The sequence below is a fragment of the Schistocerca cancellata genome, chromosome 2 (assembly GCF_023864275.1).
Source record: "Schistocerca cancellata isolate TAMUIC-IGC-003103 chromosome 2, iqSchCanc2.1, whole genome shotgun sequence".
NCBI lineage: Eukaryota > Metazoa > Arthropoda > Insecta > Orthoptera > Acrididae > Schistocerca > Schistocerca cancellata.
In genome coordinates this window covers 425,824,360-425,850,460 of record NC_064627.1, presented here as the reverse complement: position 1 = coordinate 425,850,460, position 26,101 = coordinate 425,824,360, and the positions used below count along the sequence as shown (strand labels likewise).

The 26,101-nt window shown below is 38.9% G+C and overlaps 1 protein-coding gene across 1 annotated transcript in view; it reads left to right on the top strand.

The window, feature by feature from the left end:
- LOC126161888 (anoctamin-4-like) overlaps positions 1–26,101 on the top strand; it is a 312,156-nt gene that overhangs the window by 197,737 nt on the left and 88,318 nt on the right. The window contains exon 14 of the mRNA XM_049918028.1: positions 1,775–1,918. Within this exon, the coding sequence (XP_049773985.1) occupies positions 1,775–1,918 (144 nt within the window). The remainder of the gene's footprint in view (positions 1–1,774; positions 1,919–26,101) is intronic.

Genomic DNA, 26,101 nt, shown 5'->3' with positions numbered 1-26,101 from the left:
ATATTCAATTACTGTAGCCCCAGCTTTGCAGTATTTACACCCGCCAATTGAAAACAAGCTGTGTAGTGGCTACTAATCACTTGTTGTCTTGTGTAAAAACATTGTCATTACTGCTTTTCTCATTCCTTCCAGGCTGTTTGTATTATGTCTAGTGACTTGGCCATAGTATTCACTAAGCTGATATATTTTTTTGTCAGTCAAACATGATCTAAGTGTCTTTCCATCTTCAAGCATTTTTCAAGAAAAGCTCTGCCTGATTTTAAGCAGTTGGGAATCCATTAGTTTTGCACATGACAGACACTTTCCAACTTCTGAAGTTTTAGGCCATCACAGAGCCTGCTGTCAATTATTGATTTGAAAAACTGGAATCACAGTAACAAATAAATAAATTTAGCATAACAAACCCCAGATTATTCTTGAGGGAATTGAAAGATCTTCACAGCTGAGGCACTTTCTATTCCTCCATTGGATCCCTCATATGTTTTGCGACACTTGTGTTCATACAATCGTTTTTTTTTGTTTTTTTTTTTTTCATTATTGGTACTCACTTTTGTGCGGCCTTGGAAATGTTTTGACAATACTTCCATGTCAAGCACCTTTCTGATATCAGTACTTATTGCAGTGGCAAAAGAATTTTTTGATTGATGGTCCCTTTTCTGCCATGAGCCATCAAATTCAGTGCAAATGTCATTGTTTCTATCCTTTTTTTTTCTTTTTTTCTTTTTTTTTCCTTTCAAGTGCTTCTGCTGTGGCAGATTTCATTGGCTCTATGCAACTACTTTTACTGTTTCTCCAAAAGCATCTGTGTATCATGATACATTAGTAGGAGGCATGACAGACTGATAAGAGCACACAATCTCTAATATTCATCCCAAGAAATTATTGTTTTCACATTGTTCAGATGTCCAAAATTCGCTCTTATTCTCATGACTTAAACAAGAGACTTCCAAACAAAGAACTAAACCATTTCCTTCGAAGCCATTTTCAGAAATTATTATCTCTTCACCATACAAATTAAAACATGCAGTTTGATTAAAAATTGTTTTTAGTACACTTGAACTTAATATTAAACTGGTTTCACTGTACACTTCACTACTGTTCACGTAACTTTGTTCATTGTTGCTTGCCCAAATCTCAATTCTCTGGATGTAAACTTCCAACAGGATATGTTCGGTAGAATCTATTTTCTTTATTTCTTCTCTTCTTAAATATTTCCTTTGGTGGAGTCATATTAAAGGGTGAAACACATCTCAGTGAGCAACAAGTCCAAATATACACAACGAAAGGTGTAATGCACCTTACAAAATGTGGATGATACCATGCTTTATAGCACAAACAGGAAGTGATATCACAACAACCAATGAAACAACTACTGCAGCAAGACATTCATAAAGCATTGCCTTCTGGAGCGAACAGTTCCCAAGACATCTTGCCGTAACTGAACAAGTGCTCATACAACCTGTAGAAAGTACTTGTGTAGTAAATTATTTCAAAATAAATTAAAAATACTTGGAGTCCTCCAAAATTAATGAAACACACATCAAATTAAATAGAAAACTCCAAACAACAATTTTCCATAAAAAATAAAAATCTGCATTTTATATCCATTCAAACCTTCGTATTTGCCATAAGACAGATTTTTATTCACTACATAAAGAGATCATTGAGCAGCAAAGAAGCTCATCTAAAATAAAATTGTTGGATAAGAGAAACTGTTATATTAAACAAAATGTATGGCGGAATAATTACTTAAATCAATACAATTTGTTTACAGCTATATCAGAGAATTGCAACACTTTTGACAAACCTAGAGAATCCAAGGACTCAAACAGAATATGAAGACAGCTACACTTTCAAGATATTTGTCTTTCAGTTTGTGAATTTCTACTCCTCATTGATCTACATAGCTTTTTTCAAGGTAAGCTTTTTTTCCTTCTTCATAATTATAAACATTGCCGGTGAAGGTAGAAAACCATGAATGGTTATAATAGGCCACACTGTCAGTATTATTCATAGTTTTTGTCCTTCATTTAAAGTAGACAATTAGTAGTAATTGACAAATGAAGTGAAGGTACAGATAGTATCATTTAACTTTAAATTCTGTCAGCAGAAAATGTAAAATCCACAAAAAAGAATAAGGTATCATAAGAAATCATTTTAAAGTCATTTTTAAGATTATTAAACAAAAAACAAATGAAGATAATGTAAAAAATATCTTAAATTCATGTCAGAAACTGGCTATGGCATGGAAAAAATGTGCTGAAGCTATGAAATATAAAATGCAATGAATTATTTATATTTTTACCAGTATTCCTGTGTTTTAAAACACAAAATGAAATGCAGTTTTTCTATTCCTACAGACAGCATGTGCAATCAAGATATGCATCTTCATGCATACAACTGCAAAAGTATTATAAATTTGTTAGCTTTATGTGGATCATTTAGCCTTCTGGCTTCAAATGTGTGTTTAGTAATACACTGAGGTGACAGGTGACATGGGATACCTCCAAATATCATGTCGGACCTCCTTATGCCTGACATAGTGCATCAACTCGACTCAACATGTCGTGGATTCAACAATTGGTTGGAAGTTCCCTGCAGAATTATTGAACCTTGCTGCTTGTATAGCCATTCATAACAGTGGAAGTGTTGCCGATGCAGGATTCTGTGCATAAGTTGACCTCTTGATTATGTCCCATAAATGTTAGATGGTATTCATGTTGGGTGATCGGGTGGCCAAATCATTCACTCGAATTGTCCAGAATGTTCTTCAAACCAATTGTGAACAATTGTGACCCAGGGACATGGCACATCGTCATCCATAAAAATTCCATCAGTTTTTGGGAACATGAAGTCCATGAGAGGCTGCAAATGGTCTCCATTTCCAGTCAATGAATGGTTCATCTAGACCAGAGGATCCAGTCCATTTTGTGTAAACACAGCCAACACCATTATGAAGACACCACCATCTTGCCCATTGCCTTGTTGGCAACTTGGGTCCATAGCTTCATGGGGTCTGTGCCACACTCAAACTCTACCATCAACTCTTACCAACTGGAATCAGGACTTATCTGACCATGCCACAGTTTCCCAGTCCTTGAGGGTCCAACCAAAATGGTCATGAGCACAGTAGAGGTGCTGCAGGTGATGTGCTGTTGGCAAAGACACTTGTGTTGGTCATCTGTTGCCATAGCCCATTAACACCAGATTTTACCACACTGTAATAAAAGATAATAGTTGTGGGTTTCACATTGACCTCTGCAGTTATTTCATGCACTGTTAATGTCTGTTAGCATTGACAACTCTACGCAAATGCCACTTCTCTCGGTCATTACATTTTGTGTGGTGAAAGATAATGCCTGAAATTTGGTATTCTTGGCACACTCTTGACTCTGTGAATCGTGTTGTTGTTGTTGTGGTCTTCAGTCCTGAGGCTGGTTTGATGCAGCTCTTCATGCTACTCCATCCTGTGCAAGCTTCTTCATCTCCCAGTACTTACTACAACCTACGTACTTCTGAATCTGCTTAGTGTATTCATCTCTTGGTCTCCCTCTATGATTTTTACTCTCCACACTGCCCTCCAATGCTAAATTTGTGATCCCTTGATGCCTCAGAACATGTCCTACCAACCGGTCCCTTCTTCTTGTCAAGTTGTGCCACAAACTCCTCTTCTCCCCAATTCTATTCATTACCTCCTCATTAGTTATGTGATCTACCCATCTAGTCTTCAGCATTCTTCTGTACCACCACATTTCAAAAGCTTCTATTCTCTTCTTGTCCAAACTATTTATCGACCATGTTTCACTTCCATACATGGCTACACTCCATACAAATACTTTCAGAAACAACTTCCTGACACTTAAATCTATACTTGATGTTAACAAATTTCTCTTCTTCAGAAACGCTTTTCTTGCCATTGCCAGTCTACATTTTATATCCTCTCTACTTCGACCATCATCAGTTATTTTGCTCCCCAAATAGCAAAACTAATTTACAACTTTAAGTGTCACATTTCCTAATCTAATTCCCTCAGCATCACCCGACTACATTCCATTATCCTCGTTTTGCTTTTGTTGATGTTCATCTTATATCCTCCTTTCAAGACACTAACCATTCCATTCAACTGCTCTTCCAGGTCCTTTGCTGTCTCTGGCAGAATTACAATGTCATCGGCGAACCTCAAAGTTTTTATTTCTTCTCTATTGATTTTGAAACCTACTCCAAATTTTTCTTTTGTTTCCTTTACTTCTTGCTCAATATACAGATTGAATAACATCAGGGAGAGGCTACAAACCTGTCTCACTCCCTTCCCAACAGCTGCTTCCCTTTCATGTCCCTCTACTCTTATAACTGCCATCTGGTTTCTGTACAAATTGTAAATAGCCTTTTGCTCCCTGTATTTTACCCCTGCCACGTTTAGAATTTGAAAGAGAGTATTCCAGTCAACATTGTCAAAAGCTTTCTCTAAGTCTACAAATGCTAGAAACGTAGGTTTGCCTTTCCTTAATCTTTCTTCTATGATAAGTTGTAAGGTCAGTATTGCCTCACATGTTCCAATATTTCTACAGAATCCAAACTGATCTTCCGCAAGTTTTTCCATTCGTCTGTAAAGAATTCACATTAGTATTTTGCAGCTGTGGCTTATTAAACTGATTGTTCGGTAATTTTCACATCTGTTAACACCTGCTTTCTTTGGGATTGGTAGTATTATATTCTTCTTGAAGTCTGAGGGTATTTCACCTGTCTCGTACATCTTGCTTGCCAGATGGTAGAGTGTGGTCAGGACTGGCTTTCCCAAGGCCGTCAGTAGTTCTAATGGAATGTTGTCGACTCCCAGGGATTTGTTTCGACTCAGGTCTTTCAGTGCTCTGTCAAACTCTTCACGCAGTATTGTATCTCCCACTTCGTCTTCATATACATTCTCTTCCATTTCCAGAATATTGTCCTCAAGTACGTTGCCCTTGTATAGACCCTCTATATACTCCTTCCACCTTTCTGCTTGCCTTTCTTTGCTTAGAACTGGGTTTCCGTCTGAGCTCTTGATATTCATACAAGTGGTTCTCTTTTCTCCAAAGGTCTCTTTAATTTTCCTGTAGGCAGTATCTACACTCCTGGAAATTGAAATAAGAACACCGTGAATTCATTGTCCCAGGAAGGGGAAACTTTATTGACACATTCCTGGGGTCAGATACATCACATGATCACACTGACAGAACCACAGGCACATAGACACAGGCAACAGAGCATGCACAATGTTGGCACTAGTACAGTGTATATCCACCTTTCGCAGCAATGCAGGCTGGTATTCTCCCATGGAGACGATCGTAGAGATGCTGGATGTAGTCCTGTGGAACGGCTTGCCATGCCATTTCCACCTGGCGCCTCAGTTGGACCAGCGTTCGTGCTGGACTTGCAGACCGCGTGAGAGGACGCTTCATCGAGTCCCAAACATGCTCAATGGGGGACAGATCCGGAGATCTTGCTGGCCAGGGTAGTTGACTTACACCTTCTAGAGCACGTTGGGTGGCACGGGATACATGCGGACGTGCATTGTCCTGTTGGAACAGCAAGTTCCCTTGCCGGTCTAGGAATGGTAGAACGATGGGTTCGATGATGGTTTGGATGTACCGTGCACTATTCAGTGTCCCCTCGACGATCACCAGTGGTGCACGGCCAGTGTAGGAGATCGCTCCCCACACCATGATGCCGGGTGTTGGCCCTGTGTGCCTCGGTCGTATGCAGTCCTGATTGTGGCGCTCACCTGCACGGCGCCAAACACGCATACGACCATCATTGGCACCAAGGCAGAAGCGACTCTCATCGCTGAAGACGACACGTCTCCATTCGTCCCTCCATTCACGCCTGTCGCGACACCACTGGAGGCGGGCTGCACGATGTTGGGGCGTGAGCGGAAGACGGCCTAACGGTGTGCGGGACCGTAGCCCATCTTCATGGAGTCGGTTGCGAATGGTCCTCGCCGATACCCCAGGAGCAACAGTGTCCCTAATTTGCTGGGAAGTGGCGGTGCGGTCCCCTACGGCACTGCGTAGGATCCTACGGTCTTGGCGTGCATCCGTGCGTCGCTGCGGTCCGGTCCCAGGTCGACGGGCACGTGCACCTTCCGCCGACCACTGGCGACAACATCGATGTACTGTGGAGACCTCACGCCCCACGTGTTGAGCAATTCGGCGGTACGTCCACCCGGCCTCTCGCATGCCCACTATACGCCCTCGCTCAAAGTCCGTCAACTGCACATACGGTTCACGTCCACGCTGTCGCGGCATGCTACCAGTGTTAAAGACTGCGATGGAGCTCCGTATGCCACGGCAAACTGGCTGACACTGACGGCGGCGGTGCACAAATGCTGCGCAGCTAGCGCCATTCGACGGCCAACACCGCAGTTCCTGGTGTGTCCGCTGTGCCGTGCGTGTGATCATTGCTTGTACAGCCCTCTCGCAGTGTCCGGAGCAAGTATGGTGGGTCTGACACGCCGGTGTCAATGTGTTCTTTTTTCCATTTCCAGGAGTGTATCTTACCCCTAGTGATATAAGCCTCTACATCCTTACATTTGACCTCTAGCCATCCCTGCTTAGCCATTTTGCACTTCCTGTCAATCTCATTTTTGAGACGTTTATATTCCTTTTTGCCTGCTTCATTTACTGCATTTTTATATTTTCTCCTTTCATCAATTAAATTCAATGTTCTTCTGTTACCCAAGGATTTCTACTAGCCCTTGTCTTTTTACCTACTTGATCCTCTGCTGCCTTCACTACTTCATCCCTCAGAGCTACCCATTCTTCTTCTACTGTATTTATTTCTCCCAGTTGTGACAATTGTTCCCTTATGCTCTCCCTGAAACTCTGTACAACCTTTGGTTTAATCAGTTTGTCCAGATCCCATCTCTTTAAATTCCCACCTTTTTGCAGTTTCTTCAGTTTTAATCTACAGCTCATAACCAATAGATTGTGGTCAGAGTCCACATCTGCTCCTGGAAATGTCTTACAGTTTAATACCTGGTTCCTAAATCTCTGTCTTACCATTATATAATCTATCTGATACCTTCTAGTATTTTCAGGATTCTTCCATGTGTACAACCTTCTTTTATGATTCTTGAACGAAGTCTTAGCTATGATTAAGTTACGCTCTGTGCAAAATTCTACCAGACGGCTTCCTCTTTCATTTCTTTCCCCCAATCCATATTCACCTACTATGTTTCCTTCTCTCCCTTTTCCTACTCTCAAATTCCAGTCACCCATGACTATTAAATTTTCGTCTCCCTTCACTACCTGAATAATTTCTTTTATCTCATCATACATTTCATCAATTTCTTCATCATCTGCAGAGCTAGTTGGCATATAAACTTGTACTATTGTAGTAGGTGTGGGCTTCGTTTCTATTTTGGCCACAATAATGCATTCACTATGCTGTTTGTAGTAGCTTACTCGCACTCCTATTTTCCTATTCATTATTAAACCTTCTCCTGCATTACCCCTATTTGATTTTGTATTTATAACCCTGTATTCACCTGACCAAAAGTCTTGTTCCTCCTGACACCGAACTTCACTAATTCCCACTATATCTGACTTTAACCTATCCATTTCCCTTTTTAAGTTTTCTAACCTACCTGCCTGATTAAGGGATCTGGCATTCCACACTCCGATCCGCAGAATGCCAGTTTTCCTTCTCCTGATAACGACATCCTCTTGAGTAGTCCCCACCCAGAAATCCGAATGGGGGACTATTTTACCTCCAGAATATTTTACCCAAGAGGACGCCATCATCATTTAACCATACAGTAAAGCTGCATGCCCTCGGGAAAAATTACGGCTGGAGTTTCCCCTTGTTTTCAGCCGTTTGCAGTACCAGCACAGCAAGGCCATTTTGGTTAGGGTTACAAGGCCAGATCAGTCAATCATCCTGACTGTTGCCCCTGCAGCTACTGAAAAGGCTGCTGCCCCTCCTCAGGAACCACACGTTTGCCTGGTCTCTCAACATATACCCCTCCTTTGGGGTTGCACCTACGGTACGGCCATCTGTATCGCTGAGGCACGCAAGCCTCCCCACCAACGGCAAGGTCCATGGTTCATGGGGGGGGGTTCTGTGAATCTTGGAATATTGAATTCCTTAATGATTTATGGAATGGAATGCCTCATGTGTCCAGCTCTAACTACTGTTCTGCATTAAGAGTCTGTTAATTCCCATTGTGTGGCCATAATCATGTTGGAAGTTTTTCCACATGAATCACATAAGTACAAATGACAGCTCTGCTAATGCACTGCCCTCTTGTACCTTGTGTACATAATACTACTACTATCTGTATATGCGCTTATACCTTATGTATGCAATACTACCACCATATGTATATGTGCTTATCGCTATCCCATGGCTTTAGTCAGCAAAGTGTATGCAAATCTTCTGCACACTGAGTGCTTGTCACTGAGTACCCTCTGAAACAAACAGTAATTGCACATTGAGTGCTTGCCACTGAGTACACTCTGTAACACATAGTTACATTAGCTATCTAAAAAAGTAAACTCATATAAGTAATACCTCTGTAGGTATTTGTGTCACTCACAGAGCAGTAGATGAGTTTTAGTATTTGGGCAGCAAAATAACTGATGATGGTGGAAGCAGAGATACAAAATGCAAACTGGCAACAGAAAGAAAAATGTTTACGAAAAAAAAGAAAATTGTTAATGTTGAACATAAATTTAAGTGACAGGAATGGCGGATTTTGTCTCAAGTGTTGCCTTCTATGGGAATGAAATATGAAAAATAAACACTTTAGACAAGAAGAGAATACAGGTTTTTGAAATGTGATACCACAGAAGAATCCAGCAGATTAGTTGGGTAAATCTACCCAACTATTGCAGAGTCCTGAAACAAAATGGGGGGGGGGGGGAATTTAAGGCTCAATTTGACTAAAAAAAGGACTGATTTATATACTTTAGGATCAAGGAGACCACTCACCAAAAAACAGAAGCATTAAGTTGATGATTGGCACACACGAAGCAAAGAAAACTTGCTAGTTTTTGGAGTTACCCTTTGATGAGCTACAGTGGAATACACACACCACACACACATACCCCCCCCCCCCCCCCCCCCACACACACACACATATGCCTGTGCCTTGTATGGTGTCAGCTGAACAATGGTGTCATTGCTATTTTTTGGCAAGTGGACTGGTTGTAGTGGGGGCTGTATCAGGAGGGTGGGTTGAGGGAGAAAGAGTTGGGAGGCAGGGAGTGGGGCTGCACGGAGGCTGTCTAGGGTCTCAGGAGGGGGAGTGGTGGGAGGGGGGTTTATCGGTATGGAATGCAGGAAGGAGGGGTGGCATGTACAAGGGCTAGGAAGGTGATGTACAGTTTTCAGAGCTGGTGGAGAGTGGGACAAGATGAAGGTAAAGTGGGGATGTGAATTGAGAAAAGGTGACAGAAGAGAGGAAGGGGAAACTTTTGGGTGGATGGAGTGGAGCAGTAGGTTACTGGAGACTGAGGCCAAGGCAATTATTGGAGCAAAAAATGTGTTGCAAGAATAACTCCCATCTGCAAAGTTTAGAGGGCCTGATGGTGGAGGGAAGAATCCAAGTGGCCCTGGTTGGAAAGCAGCCATTGAAACTGAGGATGCTGTGCTGCGGCAACATTGTGGTGCTGGCCATTCATCCTGGGAACAGCTGGTTGGTAATTACATCAATGTGGAAAGCTGTGCAATGTTGGCAGCAGAGTTGGTGTGTGACTTGGCTCCTTTCACAGGATTAGGAGTGGCAGTGGCAGTGGCGTAGTGGTGGACTAGGGTATGTGTAGGTTGAGTGGGCAATAGCATACCACTTTAGGAGGGGTGGGAATGGTCTAGGGTCCTTCATTTCAGGACATGATGAAAGATAATCAAAGCTGTGGCAAAGGATATGGTTTCACTCATTTGTAATCGATTGTTGAGGGCAGTGGGAGAATTTCACGTGTGTAAGGATATAGCATAGGAAATCTGTTTGTGGGCTAGGTCTGGGAGGGTAGTGCCTGACTGTGAAGGCCTTTATGAGACCTTCAACATACTAGGAAAGGGAGTTCTTGTCACTGCAGATACATCAGCCAGGAGTGCACAGGCTGTATGGGAGGGATACTTCGGTGTGGTTAGTTAGTTACGTGTTCCATTGATCAATAGCACAGAAAAACCATTATGATGTGGAATGTGTCAAGTGCACAAGAAATGGTTGTACAGGAAACAAGGATTTTTTTCCCAAGGAGGTATGATTTCAATTTGTTTTTGAAACTATTACTGCTGTCTGTCAGACATTTTATTTCATCTGGTAATTTATCAAAAAGTTTTATAGAAGCATATTTTACCCCTTTCTCTGCCAAAGATAGGTTAAGTAAAGGATAGTGTAGGTCTTCCTTTTTTCTGGTATTGTAATCATGAATGTCACTGTTGGTTTTAAACTGGTCCATGTTGTTGAGAAAAAAATTCATTACTGAGTCAATGTACTGTGAAGCAGTTGTAAGAATTCCTAACCTTTTAAACAGATGCCTACAAGATGTGTGACTATGAAACCCACACATTATTCTAACTACTTTCTTTTGAGCAGTGAATACCTTTTGTCTATGTGTTGAGTTGCCCCATAAAATTCTTCTGTATGACATCAGAGAGTGGATGTATGCAAAGTATGTTAGCTTACTAATTTTTACATCCTCAAAATTGGCAATTATTCTGATTGCAAAAGTTGCTGAACCTAGTCGCTTTAGGAGATCCAAAATATGGTTTTTCCAATTAATATTCTCATCTATATGTACACCCAAAAACTTAGTATGCTCTACCCTAGCTACTGACTTCTTTTGATGTGTTATGTTTGTTGAAGGAATTATACTTTTTGCAGCAGCATTGGAAAGAATGGCAGCTGTCAAAATGCAGATACTGTTGGTAGTTAGTGGGTTTAATGTGAACAGAGGTGTGGGTGGAGTCATCATGGAGGTATAGGTCAACAATGTCCACATAGGTGGCATGTTGGGTTGAAGAGGACGAGATGAGGTGGATGAGAGAAGAGATGAGGTAGCAAAGAAATGAGGTAGGGTGTCTTGATCCTGAGTCCATATCATGAAGATGTCAGCAATGAACCTGAATCAGGCAGTGGTTGGCAGTTTTCAGAGGCTAGGAAGGCTTCCTCTAGATGGCCCACAAACATGTTCAAATAACAGGGTGTCATATGGGTGCCCACAGCTGTGCCACAGATTTGTTTGTGTATGTTCTCTTCAGAGTAAAAGTAGTTCTGAGTCAGGATAAGGGTAAGGTGTATAAGGAATGAAGTCTGAAAGATTTGGGGAGAAAAAACATTTGATAGAAGATATTTGTGAAGCATCAAGGAATCATCAATTGGGTAATGGAGGGGAGAGGGGGAGTGATTAAAATTTGTAAAGGCAGACCAAGGTTTGAGTACTGTAAGCAGGTTCTAGCTTAAGTAGAGTGTAGTAGTTATGTAGAGATAAAGAGGCTTGCACAGGATGGACTATCATGGAGAAATGTATCAAACCACTCTTTGGACTGAAGACCACAACAAGCACTTGCCACTCACTTGCCTCAAATCACACTATCATTAATGGAATGCTAATTTCTAATCTTCCTGTGGTATGTATTCATAGTACTCTTTATGAGATGTATCTATAAAGCTTATACAATGTAGTACTGAATCTGCCTTAGAATAAGTTACATTTGTGAACTCATCTTTAATAAAGACAAACTGTGTGAATTGTCTCATCAAGGGAAATGTGTGGACCTGTCAATGAGGACAGTGCAATACCATGTTGTGCAGCGATATGAGAGAGAAAGATTTATTCAGGTACTCAGTGCAAGTAGGAATTCACTGCTGGCACTTCTATATTATAGTTCTTTTCATTGTATAGGAAATAAGGATACTATGGGAATCTTGAAGAAAGTAATTTACGAACATAGCAAGATTCATTGCTGGACAAAGACCTTCTTCATAGTTTACCATATATTATTATCTTCAACTGTTACAGCCATGTTGCTCCTGCAGGTTTTGTAATTTCATCTTCTCCCTCCATTAGGGAGGCATCTGTGTGTTCTTTTACTTCTACCACCATTTGCGTGACTCATGTCTTGTCCATCTCCATCATTATTTAGTTTGACAATTACTGTTGTGACTCAAGGTGGAAACTTTGATTGGACGTCTTAGAGACATGTATATTGATGAGTAATAGAATTAGTCATAATTTCTGTGGTGAAGAGAAAGTACTCCTGTTGACATGACAAATGAAACAGCTCTACATGTTACATGAACTGGATGTCATTAGACCTCATATTGGTCATTGACATGGCAGTAGAATGTAGGGTGGATAAGAAGCATGATACCAAGTAATTTATTTACAGCCAGAACTTGGTTGCTGACATATGGGACACTCAAATCTTTAGACCTGTGCAGGTGCAAGGCTTTTCACATCCCACCATACTGAGATTCTACTGTTAGTACTATGATTTTGGGACTGTCCCAGCCATCAGAGTAACTCATAAGAGTGTCAGGGGCACAGAGGTTAGTTAGAGAGAAGACATCATATTACAATATTAAGTGTGCACTGTTTTATATGATGTGAAATGAAGCGAGGGTACATTAATGTTGCATCTCTGCTTTACCTATCACAATTTTGGATGTTGTTAAAGGGAAGACATCAGGGCTTTCTGGAGCACCCCTATGTGTTACTCTTTATAGGTTATGCTCCTCCCTCCTATTTGCAGCTCCATGTCTTTTCTGCTAAGATGGCTGATGAAGTGGATATTGTGTCAATGTGGGGCATATGTGATACTATGAGTTGTGTTTAGAGTGATGCTGTGATATTGGATGTATACACACATTCTCTGACACAACACTTACATTCATAAAGGGGTTTATAATTAAACTTTTGCTACTTGAGCCAGTACAGATGGAAAAACATTAATCTTATGGGTACCCAACCTTACAGGAATGACTTTCAGACTGTGTGCTGCAGGATTTGTATTGTTAACAATATTAGTGTCAGACTTGATATCAGGTGCATATTAGATGCCGGTAGTGGTATGGTTGATGTAAGGTAGAAACACAAGCATCAGTGTGCATTACAGTTGCAGACGGTTGACAAGAGTCTGGACGAGGTGAACAGGTCTTTAATCATAAAGCTGTTTTATCAAAATAACAACTATAGTGCTGCTGCTCTTTGTGAGCATCAATGAATTAAAGAAACACCTCTGCACCCAGGTTGAAGAATGTGATTCAGAAGTTTGAATTAACTGACAATTTAGGAATTTCTCTGGGACAGACTGATGGCCAATTGCTCCACAAATTGTTGTAGGAGCTAATGTTGTCACAGTTGAGAATGCTGGATGCAATGTGTGACCTTCAAGCAGTGCACAAGCTACTTTTGAAAGTGTAACATTCCATTGTCCACTGTTTGAAAAGTGCTGCAAACAATTGTGAAATGGTATCTCTAGTGCAGTTTCATGCTGGATGCAGATGGTTATCACATTAGGCAAAGTTTGCATCGTGGTATGAAATTAACAAATATTACCCCCTCATATGGAAATTAAAATGTGATTCTTTCAATGCTTTATTCATCATTTCTCTTCCACATGTTGTTACAAATGCTTCCACAAAGTTTTATTGTCTTACTATCACTCGTTTTTCATGGATTCCTCTCAAGTTCAATCATAACCACCATGTATAATGCTTATCAGCATCTTTCACAACACCAGCTGCACCTGCTGTCATCATTCACGTTCAAAGTTGCTATTACTATGCTGTGGAGGATATAGGCATTTGATAAATGCCACATACTGACACATTTGACTTTTTCATTTTGTGGACATGAAGTTAGGAACATTCTCTATTGTCATCCACTATACACAATTTGTTAGGAATTTGTATAGTGGTTGCTTTGTCTCCATAAGTTATCTACTTCTATTAGAGGCAGTGATGTTGTTGTGTTTCCACATATGACCACAATGACTAATATCAATTTCTTTCCTGCTGAATCTGTATGGCTTAATTATATATGTGCTGTATACCATTTTTACCATGCCCTGGTTGGGGTTTTCATGGACAAGGGAGGTGCCCCTGTGAATGTTAGTGAGAAGTTGGTTTACACTTCAGCTTATTTCACTGTTGTCCCAGTCGTTCTGCCATGCACTCACCTTCCCATTTAAGAATTGGGCCTTGTTTGTTATTTTGATCCATGATCTGTTCAACTTTTGTCAAGTTTCTGTGACACAGCAAGTAAGGGACAGCAAAACATCTTATCGTATTGTTTGATGGATAAATCCTGAGGATCAACAGAAAAAACAGCAGTTCTGTGATACCAGAGTCTCGGAATGAAATGATGTTATGCACTTTTAATAAATTTATCAAACACAAAATATCTAATCTTCACTGTTGTGTCCAAGTGCTGTCAAAACTGAAATCTAACATACATTTTTACTTAAGCTGGCTTAACAGTCTCTATTAAGATATTCATCTATAGAGTAGGAGGAGTTGCCCATCAAAAAGTCTTTCAAACTTTGTTGAAATCGTGCTTTATCTGAAACCAAGTTTTTGATGGTTGCTGGCAATTTATTGAAAATGTGTGTTCCTGAGTACTGGACCTCTTTTTGGTCTAAGGTGAGTAATTTTAAGTCTTTATGTAGATTGTTCTTATTCCTAGTACTGAAACTATCTATTGAGCTATTGGCTGGAAATAGAGATGTCTTACTTGCAACAAATTTCATTGAGGAATAAATATACTGAGAAGCAGTGGTCAGAATACAGAGCTCCTTGAACAGGTTTCTATATGATGTTCTTGAATTTACACCACAAATGATCTTATCACATGCTTTTGAACCCCAAAAACTTTTTCTTGGTTTGATGAGTTGCTCCAGAATATGATCCCATATGACATACTAGAATGAAAGTAAGTAAAGTATGCCAGTTTTTTTTATTTTATGTCACCTACATCTGACATCATTCTCACTGCAAATACAGACTTGTTTAGGCACTTAAGCAATTCTGTGGTACGCCCTTCCCAGATGAATTTATTATCGAGTTTTAATCCCAGAAATTTAAGACTGTCAACCTCTTCGATTTGTATGTCTACATATGTGGTACACATGCTGGAAGGAAATCTCTTACAGGTTCTGAACAGCATACAGTGGGTCTTATCAAAGTTTAATGAGAGTGAGTTAGCTTTAAACCACTTATTAATGTCAGTGAAAATTTGATTAGCAGCTATTTCCAAATCTGTACTTGACTTGCTACTTATTGCAATGTTTGTATCATCTGCATACAAAACAAACTTAGCATCTGGCATTGTAACAGATGAGAGGTCATTAATGCACACAAGAAAAAGTAACACTTGTCACAAAGCCTATGACAGCCATGAAAATGTCATTGTGGTATGTCCTCAGCACATGCAGTGGTAGCTTTTAGTAGCTTTTAGATAGCTGTGTGTGTGTGTGTGTGTGTGTGTGTGTGTGTGTGTGTGAGCTCATACCTTTACACACACAGTATTGTGCATAATACTGCCTACTTTGTAAAGAAATAATAAGCAACCAGTTGTATAAAGAAAATTTAATTTCTAAAAATACATGTGCACTCTTAAAAGGTCAGTTTTCCTTACATGGAAATACTATAGCTAAATTAAAAAAAGTTATCAGAAATATAGTCACAGAATATTTTGAAGACCTATTGGAAAAAAACATAGCTGGTACAACATATTCAGATGTTTGAAAACAGAGTAGGCAGCTTAATATTTTATCCATCTTCAGTAACTGTAGTTGTATGTAACAAAATAATAAGCAACCAGCAACATAAAAGAAATTTAATTTATTTACCAGTTTCGGGCACTTAGTGCCCTTCTTCAGAAGGTTATATCTATTGCATTATTTGTGAATGTCAACAAGAAGAGGCATACAGCAAAATGCCATATTTTTTAGGACCAATGCAACAAACAAAGAATTTGTAAGTCATCCATTTCGTAGATAATTTTCTAAGAGTTTTCCTGTGAATCTCAGCCTACCACCTATATTACCTACAAAATTTATTTTGTGTGGTCATTCCACTCCATGTCACACTGGATGGTAACTCTTATGTATTTTGCAATGGTTACAATATCCAGTGATTTGTCACCAATAATATAATCACATAATAGTACCGTTCTTCACTTACTTAGGCACTGTGTGTCACATTTATTTACATTCCATGTCAACTGCCAGTCCCTGCACGAAACATCAATCCTTTGCCAGTTTTCCTGCAGTTCTTTATAGACTTCTGACATTGCTACCTTCTTACAGACAACTGCATAATCTGCAAACAGCCTCATGGGAGCTTCTAACATTACACACAAGCACATTTATATACACAGACAGAAAAAAATCACAAAACCAAGAACAAGTTGTACAATGTAAATTAAATTTGGTATGCATACTTCTACACCTGAAAAATGATACCATTTGAAATTCATGCCAGTTGCATAAGAGAGACACTAAGAGTGCCAGTATGAGGATGCAAATAAGGTTAGCTCTAAATACATGCTGTAACAATCATTAGCATTAGTTACCTCCAAAATTGGGCATGTTGAGTTGATGTTAGCCAAGAATGCCTTTAAGGCAACAAAGATGTCATTATCAACAACTCACGGAGTATGAATGAGGTCATGTAACAGAGCTACAAGAAGTTGAATGTTCCTTCTGCAATACTGCAGAAATACTTGGCAGGAATGTCGCCACTGTGCAAGATTGCTGACAGTGGTGGTCACGAGAATGTAGTCACAAGAAGATTGGACTCCTGATGACCATGTGGCACTACCAAGAGGGAAGACATCGTGTTCAGCATTTGGCTCTGGTGCCTCATACTGCATCTACAGCAACAGTTTGAGCAGCAGTTGGTACCAAATGGTGCTTCATACTACATCTGCAGCAACAGTTTAAGCAGCAGTAGGCACCACAATGATTCAATAAACTGTTGCAAATTGGTTCCTTCAAGGACAGCTCCTAGCCAGAAGCCATGTGGCATGCATCCCACTGATACCAAACCAGTGCCATTTGCAACTTCAGTGGTGTCAAGCAAGAGCTCATTGGAGGACAGGGTAGAGGTCTGTTGTGTTTTCTGATTAAAGCTAGTTCCACCTAGGAGGGAACAATCTATTGAGGGAACGATCTATTGATACGTATTCAGCATGGTTTCAGAAAACATCGTTCTTGTGCAACGCAGCTAGGTCTTTATTAGCACAAGGTAATGGCCGCTATCGACAGGGGATCTCAAGTTGATTCCGTATTTCTAGATTTCCGGAAAGCTTTTGACACTGTTCCTCACAAGCGACTTCTAATCAAGCTGCGGGCCTACGGGGTATTGCCTCAGTTGTGCGACTGGATTCATGATTTCCTATCAGGAAGGTCGCAGTGCGTAGTAATAGACGGCACATAAACGAGTAAAATTGAAGTGATATCAGGTGTTCCCCAGGGAAGTGTCCTGGGACCTCTGCTGTTCCTGATCTACATAAATGACCTGGGTGACAATCTGAGCAGTTCTCTTAGGTTGTTCACAGATGATGCTGTAATTTACCATCTAGTAAGGTCATCCGAAGACCAGTATCAGTTGCAAAGCAATTTAGAAAAGATTGCTGTATGGTGTGGCAGGTGGCAGTTAACGCTAAATAACGAAAAGTGTGAGGTGATCCACATGAGTTCCAAAAGAAATCCGTTGGAATTCGATTACTCGATAAATAGTACAATTCTCAAGGCTGTCAATTCAACTAAGTACCTGGGTGTTAAAATTACGAACACCTTCAGTTGGAAAGACCACACAGATAATATTGTGGGGAAGGCGAGCCAAAGGTTGCGTTTCATTGGCAGGACACTTAGAAGATGCAACAAGTCCACTAAAGAGACAGCTTACACTACAGGTGGGATTGACGGAGGACATCGAAAGGGTGCAAAAAAGGGCAGCTCATTTTGTATTATCACGTAATAGGGGAGAGAGTGTGGCAGATATGATATGCGAGTTGGGATGGAAGTAATTAAAGCAAAGACATTTTTCGTCGCGGCGAGATCTACTTACGAAATTTCAGTCACCAACTTTCTCTTCCGAATGCAAAAATATTTTGTTGAGCCCAACCTACATAGGTAGGAATGATCATCAAAATAAAATAAGAGAAATCGGAGCTCAAACAAAAAGGTTTAGGTGTTCGTTTTTCCTGCGCGCTGTTCGGGAGTGGAATGGTAGAGAGATAGTATGATTGTGGTTCGATGAACCCTCTGCCAAGCACTTAAATGTGAATTGCAGAGTAATCATGTAGATGTAGATGTAGATGGAGCCAGTGATGACCATGTTTTGGTTAGGAGGCCAGATGAGGGCCTGCAGCCAGACTGTCTGTGTGCTGGACACACGGGATATACACCTGGAGTTATGGTCTATGGTGTGATTTTGTATGACAGTAGGAACACTCTCATGGTTATCCCACACACCCTGACTGCAAATTTGTATGTCCATCTGATGATTCGACATGTTGTGCAGCCATTCATGAACAGCGTTCCAGGGGGCATTTTCCAACAGAATAATGGTCTCCCACATAGCACTATTTTAACCCAACATGCTCTACAGAGTGTAGTTGTGTTGCCTTGGCCTCCTCGATCACCAGATCTGTCAAACATATATGGGATATCATTGTACAACAACTCCAGTATCATCCACAAATTGCATTAACCGTCCCTGCATTGACTGATCAAGTGCAGCAGGCACAGAACTCCAGTTCACCCACAGACATCCTATACATATAAATCACAATGCATGTACATTTGCATACTTACATTCAGCATTTTGGCATTTATATCAGTTATTAATGTACAGGCATTTCACATTTGCTACGGCTTATCTCACACTTACATTAGCCTCTGATCTTGCAATGTTAATCACTTAAATATGTTATCTATGCAAAAGTATGTCTGTCATTTCATTACTCTACATTATTTTTTGGTGTTGGGATTTTTTCTATCAGTGTACACTGTACACGTAATAGACCCATCACACTTCTCTGGGGTACTCCTGAAATTATTTTTAAATCTGTCTATTTTGTGTTTAGAATGTCATGTTGAGTTCAGTCTGCAAGGAAGTTCTGATTATAGTCACAAATCTGTTCCAAGTAAGCCCCTATGTTGTTCATTAAACAACAGTGTGGAAATATCAGATGCCTTTCTGAAGTCAAGGAACATGGCATCAACCTGGTCATTGTTGTCAACTGCACTCTGGGTTTTGGGGATGAATGGTAGAACAAACTGAGTTTTACAGGATCTCTATGGCAAATAATTCACTATTAACAGGTCAATTCCTTGAATTATCTTTACAGCCTTTTGCCCCCTTGTCATCTGTAATCTTGCTAAACCAAATTGCACTTTTTGCGTTCATGTCTGCTATATATCCTTTAAGATGGCGTCAGTAACAGCATTGTGTGATAGTTTCTCTCAAGAAAACAGTAATTCTAAAGTAATCATGTGTGTAATCTGTAATTCAAATGTGCAAAATGGTTTCAGACTTTGCTTAGAATCACAAGTATGGATACATTCTGCGTGTGTGAGATTCATTAATGCAAAAACTGTGTTTTCATGTGAATGTGATCAGGGAAGTTGTAACGGATTTAACGCCATGTTAGTCGCTTACGCTACCGGACGTGAAATTAATGTGTTACAAAGTGTGTTGTATGAATTGCAAAGTGCTAAAAAAACAATAAAAGTCCTAAAAGCAAAGCTTCGTGAATGTGAATTGTATGGAGTATCATCACTTAACACAAACTCCGAAATCTACAGCACATCTATTCTTCCAAAAACGAGTGTAAATTTTAAAAAATACGAACTAAAAGCAACTAAAAAGATCGCTGTACAAAACAGATACAATGCTCTGGAAATATGTGACGAAATAACATCTTGCGGAGAGAGAGTGGAAGCAGTAAGTGTCGTGAGAACTGAAAGTAAACAAGCCTCCGAAAAGTTCGTTACACCTAACATACAAGCAAGTGTTAACAGAAACCTCGAGCGAAAACTTAACAACTCAACCCATAATGTGCTCAAAACGTTAAAATCTGTTAATAATATAATACATAGAGACTGTGAAAAGAAAGAAGATCGTATAATAGACTGCAAAACTTCGGAAGACTTGAGCACAACAAATAATGCTTTTAGTGTACATATACTTGCCGACAGTCTCGGAAAAAGACTGGCAGAAACCCTATATAACTCAGGATGCAGTGTTACTAGCGTAATAAAACCTGATGCTCCACTGAAAGAGATCGTCAACAACTGCGAAAATCTGAGTATCAACATAAAGAAAAATGATTGTGTTCTAATCCTAGGGGGCGGAGTAGACGTCCGCTGCAATGATGTATTATCAGCAAGACGAGCGCTAAGAGAGACGCTCGAAAAGCTCAAAAATGTAAATGTGATGGTAACCAGCATTCCATACGATTTTTTTAAGAAATCTCATGTTAACGAAGAAATAAAAAAAAGAAAAAAAACTAACAGACTGCTTCACAAAATAACGAAGTGCTACCCAAATTCAACATTTGTCCAGCTAGATTTCAGAAAACAACATTTCATAAACAGTGGAGATCTCCTAAATAGAGCCGGACAACTGTATGTCTATGCTCAAATTATGAAAACAATAAATAATTTCAATGATCAACACAAACTGCCTGGTATCCTCACCATAGCAGTAACTGAGCAAATGGAAATTTGCAAGGAAACGTCTAAGATGAGAGAGATACCTAACATACCGGTACCAGTATCTGAAGGCATGGTAGAATATGGGGTACCAGCAGAAATGTCAGGAACATCTAGCAGAATTGAAGAGGAAACAATTTCTTCAGATGAGAAAGCCTACAAACCTGGTGTAAACTCATGTGCACCTGAAACCTCCAAGGATGAAGCTGTCAGCACATTTGACACACTTAATGCTTCATGCTCACTTGTAACTAGGACTGCAACCACACCAACAGCCAAGAACCATTCAATTAGATCCAGAAACTCATCAGCTGCTCTGCAGACATCTCAAAGGAAGAGCCTCAGGGTAAGAAGAGCTGCTGTGTGTAGTGACTATTTTTTATGGGATCTTCGCAATTTGAAGAAGAAGAAAAGGCAGAATCTTTACAGTGTCAGCAACAAGAAAGTACAAAGGTAAATAGTGCAGCAAATCCACTACATGAAACTTTAACAGTTGTATACCAAAATGTGCAAGGACTAGAAAGTAAATTAGCTGAAATAGAAGTTCTATTAACTGACTATCTAAAAGGCATTAACATACTATGCATAAGTGAGCACTGGGTAAAAGAAATGCAAGCGTCTAGCATAATTATTCCAAATTTTGAAATGATTAGCAAATTTTGTAGAATCAACCATAAAGGGGGTGGGACATGTATTTATGTTAGGACAGGGGTAGAATCAAGAGAAATTAAATGTAAACTAAAATGCATAGAAAAAGATTTTGAATACAGTATATGTGAACTAACATAATTAAAAATTACCGATCACCACTGGGCAACTTTGCCATTTTTATGGAAAACCTTGAGGGACTGCTGAATGAACTTAAACATAATGTAATTGTTCTTGGTGATTTTAATGTTAACTTTAAGAATGATTGTAGTAAACAACAGCAACTGTGCAATCTGTTTTTGTGTCATAATATGATGGCAACTGCAAATGAAGTTACCAGATGCGGAAATATGTCTGAAACTATAATAGATCAAGTATTTATAAACAAGGATAAGTGTGAATATAACACTGAAGTAATTGACACTGGTTTCTCGGATCACAAGGGTATCAAATTGAGTTTAAATGTCACATCTTACAAGGACCCTGTTATCAATAATAATTACAGGGAAAGGAGATTTATAAATGATGACAGCATAAGAATTTTTAATTACATTCTGGAAAATAACAACTGGGGGACTGAATCAAGTGGTGATGTCAACACTATGTGTGACTCATTCCTTGAAAGCTACAAACACTGCTTCAATGTTGCCTTTCCTATAAAAAGAGTCAAAAATAAACATAAAACCAAAACATGGGTTACACTGGGGATTAGAAAGTCATCAGACACTCTCAGAAAGTTAAATAAATCAGCCAGGAAGAATGTAGTACTGAAAGCACATGTGAAATGTTATAGAAGCCTGTACAAGAAAGTAATAATTGCAGCTAAGAAGCTTGATAATGATACCTATATTGAGAAAGGTAACAACAAAATGAAGTCAACTTGGGAGGTAATAAATAAAAATATAGGTAGACACAAAAGAAAAGATAACAGCTTTGTCATTAAAAGTGGGGGTAAAACTGTTAAGGACCCACTTCAGATTGCCAACATATTTAATGAACATTTCACAAATATAGCCATAAATTTAATTAAAAGTAAATGCAATTCCAATAGCAAGGTAAAAATCCCCATGAATGACATGACAATGTTCCTTTATCCAGTAACTGATTCAGAGGTACTAAATGCTATAAATAAGTTAAAAAATAAAATGTCATGTGGGTGTGATGAGATTCCTGACAAAGTCATTAAGCAAAGTGCAAGAAACATAGCCTCGCATCTCACTGAAATTATAAATGAATCTTTTAAGACAGGAGTGTTTCCATCAAAACTTAAAATGTCTACTATAAAGCCACTTTACAAGAATGGTGATAAATATGATGTTAGTAACTTTAGGCCTTTATCAATGTTGTCAGGTTTCTCAAAAATAATAGAAAGGATAATGTATCAGAGACTATACAAATTTCTTATTAAGAATAGAATATTGGTTAATGCGCAAAATGGTTTCCATAAAAATAAATCAACTGAAACAGCTATCTTCAACTTTTTGCAACTTGTTCTAAATTCCCCAGGGATCTGTATTAGGGCCATTACTGTTTTTAATATTTATCAATGACCTACCAAGTCAACTATCTGAAGCAGAGGCAGTACTGTTCGCTGATGATACAAGTTTGTTTGTTAAAGCAAATAGTGAAGCTGACTTACAGGAAAAAGTTACATTAGCAACAGATGAAGCAGACAGATGGTTTACTGAAAAAAGACTCATTGTGAATGCCAAAAAAACAACGTGGATCAACTTCAGACATATTACAAATAAAATAAAAACTAACCTTACAGTAGAACTGGGTAAGTGTAAGATTGAACAAGCATCATACACTAAATTCTTGGGAGTATGGTTTGATGAACACTTAAGATGGGAAAAGCATGTAATATCATTGGACAAAAAATTAAGTCAAACATGTTATGTACTTAGAATGCTTAAAAGCTCATGTAATATTAAAACAGTGTTATGTGTTCATTTCTCATTCATGCACAGTTTATTAAGATACGGCGTACAGTTTTGGGGGAACATCAGTCTAACAAAACACTCATTTAGACTACAAAAGAAGGCAGTCAGAATAATAAAAGGTATAGGATATAGAGACTCTTGTAGGCAAGCTTTCAAAGAATTAAAAATCATGACACTACCATCTTTATACATATATGAAAGCATATGTTTCTTAAAAGAACACGAGGAATTTTCTACATTAAACAGAGAATTTCACAACTACGAAACAAGGAATAGGAATGATTTCCACAGAGAAATTCATAAAACAGCTATGTATCACAAAAGTGTACTATACCAACCCAGAATCCTCTACAGTGCTCTCCCCAAATAATTAAAAATAATACCAAAACTGTACATATTTAAAAGAGAATTAAAAAACATGTTATTGAGCAATAGTTTTTACAGTATTGAAGAGTTTATGAATCGTTGACAATAAAAGCGCAGTTAATATTTCCCTGACATAATAAATATGTGTAATTGCTCACATTTAAATACTTGCTGTTTCTATGAAATTGTGAAACGGTGTTAATGTAAGAATGTAAATAATCTTTGATGTGAGAATCACTAGCTTTTTTTTTTTTTTTTTTTTTTTGTTTTGTAGGTTGTTATCCTACTTGTATATTATTATGTTAATATTCTAAAAGTTCTATTAAAATTGTAATGTCTAAGTGACAAGTAAATTCAATTACAAATTTTCATGTATATGTATTTTAAATTGTAATGTTTATTGACAAGTCCTATGTCATTTCGATGATGTACTACAAGGACGCTAATAAATTGAATTGAATTGAATTGAATATCACTAAACTTTTGCTGTGATCATAGCAATCTACTTTTCTGACTTTTTTAATGTATGATTTATGCAAGCTTTTATGAAAAGTATAGAAAAAGCATTATCAGAGGGAAGATAGGCTTGAAGCTAACAACCACCACAATTTTACAAGTTTATATTCCAATCAATTCCAAGGATGATTAAGAAACTGAAAGAATGTATGTCAAATAAAAGAAATTATTGAGATAATTAAGGGAGAGAAAAATTTATTTGTGATAGGGGACTGGGATTTGATAGTGGGAAAAGGAAGAGAAGGAAAAATAACAGAGACCTGGAGACACAGAGCTGCTTCAGATAGATTACATAATGTAAGACAGAGATTTGAAAACCAGATTTTAAACAGCAAGACATTTCCAGGGGCAGACACCAACCATAATATGTTGGTTATGGACTGCAGATTGAAACTGAAGAGATTGCAAATAGCTAGAAACTTAAAGAGATGGGATCAGGACAAACTGAAAGAAGCAGCAATAGTTGAGAGTCTCAGAAGAAGCATCAGACAACAATTGACAAACAGGGGAAAGGAATAAAACATAAGACAAATGGGAAACAGGGGAAATGAATAAAATAAAAGATGATGGATAGCTTTGGAAGACGTAATAGTGAAGGCAGCAGGGTATCAAATAGGCAAAAAAACAAAACCCACTAGATATCCTTGGATAATGCAGAAGAGCTTCTGTGAAGTTTGGAACGTAGGAGATGAGGTACTGGCAGAATTGAAGCTGTGAGGACAGGTTGTGAGTCATGCTCAGGTAGCTCAGACAGTAGAGCACTTGCCCACGAAAGGCAAAGGTCCCTAGTTTGAGTCTCGGTCCAGCACACAGTTTTGATCTGCCAGGAAGTTTTATACTGAATATAATTGACAAAAGGAGAAAGTGTAAAAAGGCAGCAAATGATGCTGGCAGAAGGGAATATAGGCATCTGAAAAATGAGATTGAGAGGAAGTGCAATATGCCAAAGCAGGAATGGCTAGGTGAGAAATACAAGGATCTAGAAGCAAGCATAAGTAGTGGGAAGATAGATACTGCCAACCAGAAAATTAAAGAGGCCTTTGGAGTAAAGAGAAGTAGCTGTATGGACATCAAGACTCAGATGGCAAAGAAGGGAGAGTTGAAAGATGGTAGGAATATATAGAGGGGCTATACAAGGGAAATCAACTTGAACACAATACTATGAATGAGAAGAGAAAGTAGATAGAAGTGTTAAGAGGTACAATATAGTGAGAAGAGTTTGACAGAGCTGTGAAAGGCTTTAATCAAAACAGCACCCCTGCAGTAGATGATCTTCTCTCAGAGTTATTGAGATCCTTGAGAGAGCCAGTTGTGACAAAATTATTGCATCTGGTGTTCAAGATAAATGAGACAGTTAAAATACTTTCAGGCTTCAAGAAGAATAAAATAATCCCAATTCCAAAGGAGGCAGGTGCTAACAGGTGTGAATATCACCAAACTATCAGTTTAATAAGTTGTGGTTGCAAAATACTGACATGAATTATTTACAAAAGTATAGAAAAACAGGGAAGATGGATTTGGGTTCCAGAGAAAAGTAGGCATGTGAGGTGACACTGGCCCTACACATTACCTTAGGAGATAAACTGATGAAAGACAAAACTGTGTTTATAGCTTTCGTCAGTTTAGAGAAAGCTTTTAACAATATTGATTGGCACAGACACTTTTAAACTCTGAAGGTGCCAGAGATAAAACACAGAAAGTGAAAGATTATTTACAACTTGTACAGAATCCAGACTGCAGATGAAGAACATAGAAAAAGGCAGTGATTGAGAAGCAGGTCTGTGGCCTATCCCCAATGTTATTCAACCTGTACATTGAACAAGCAATCAAAGAAAACCAGGCCACATTTGGAAAAGGAATTAAAGTTCAAGGAAAAGATATAAAAGCTCTTTGGTTTGACAATGACATTGTAATTC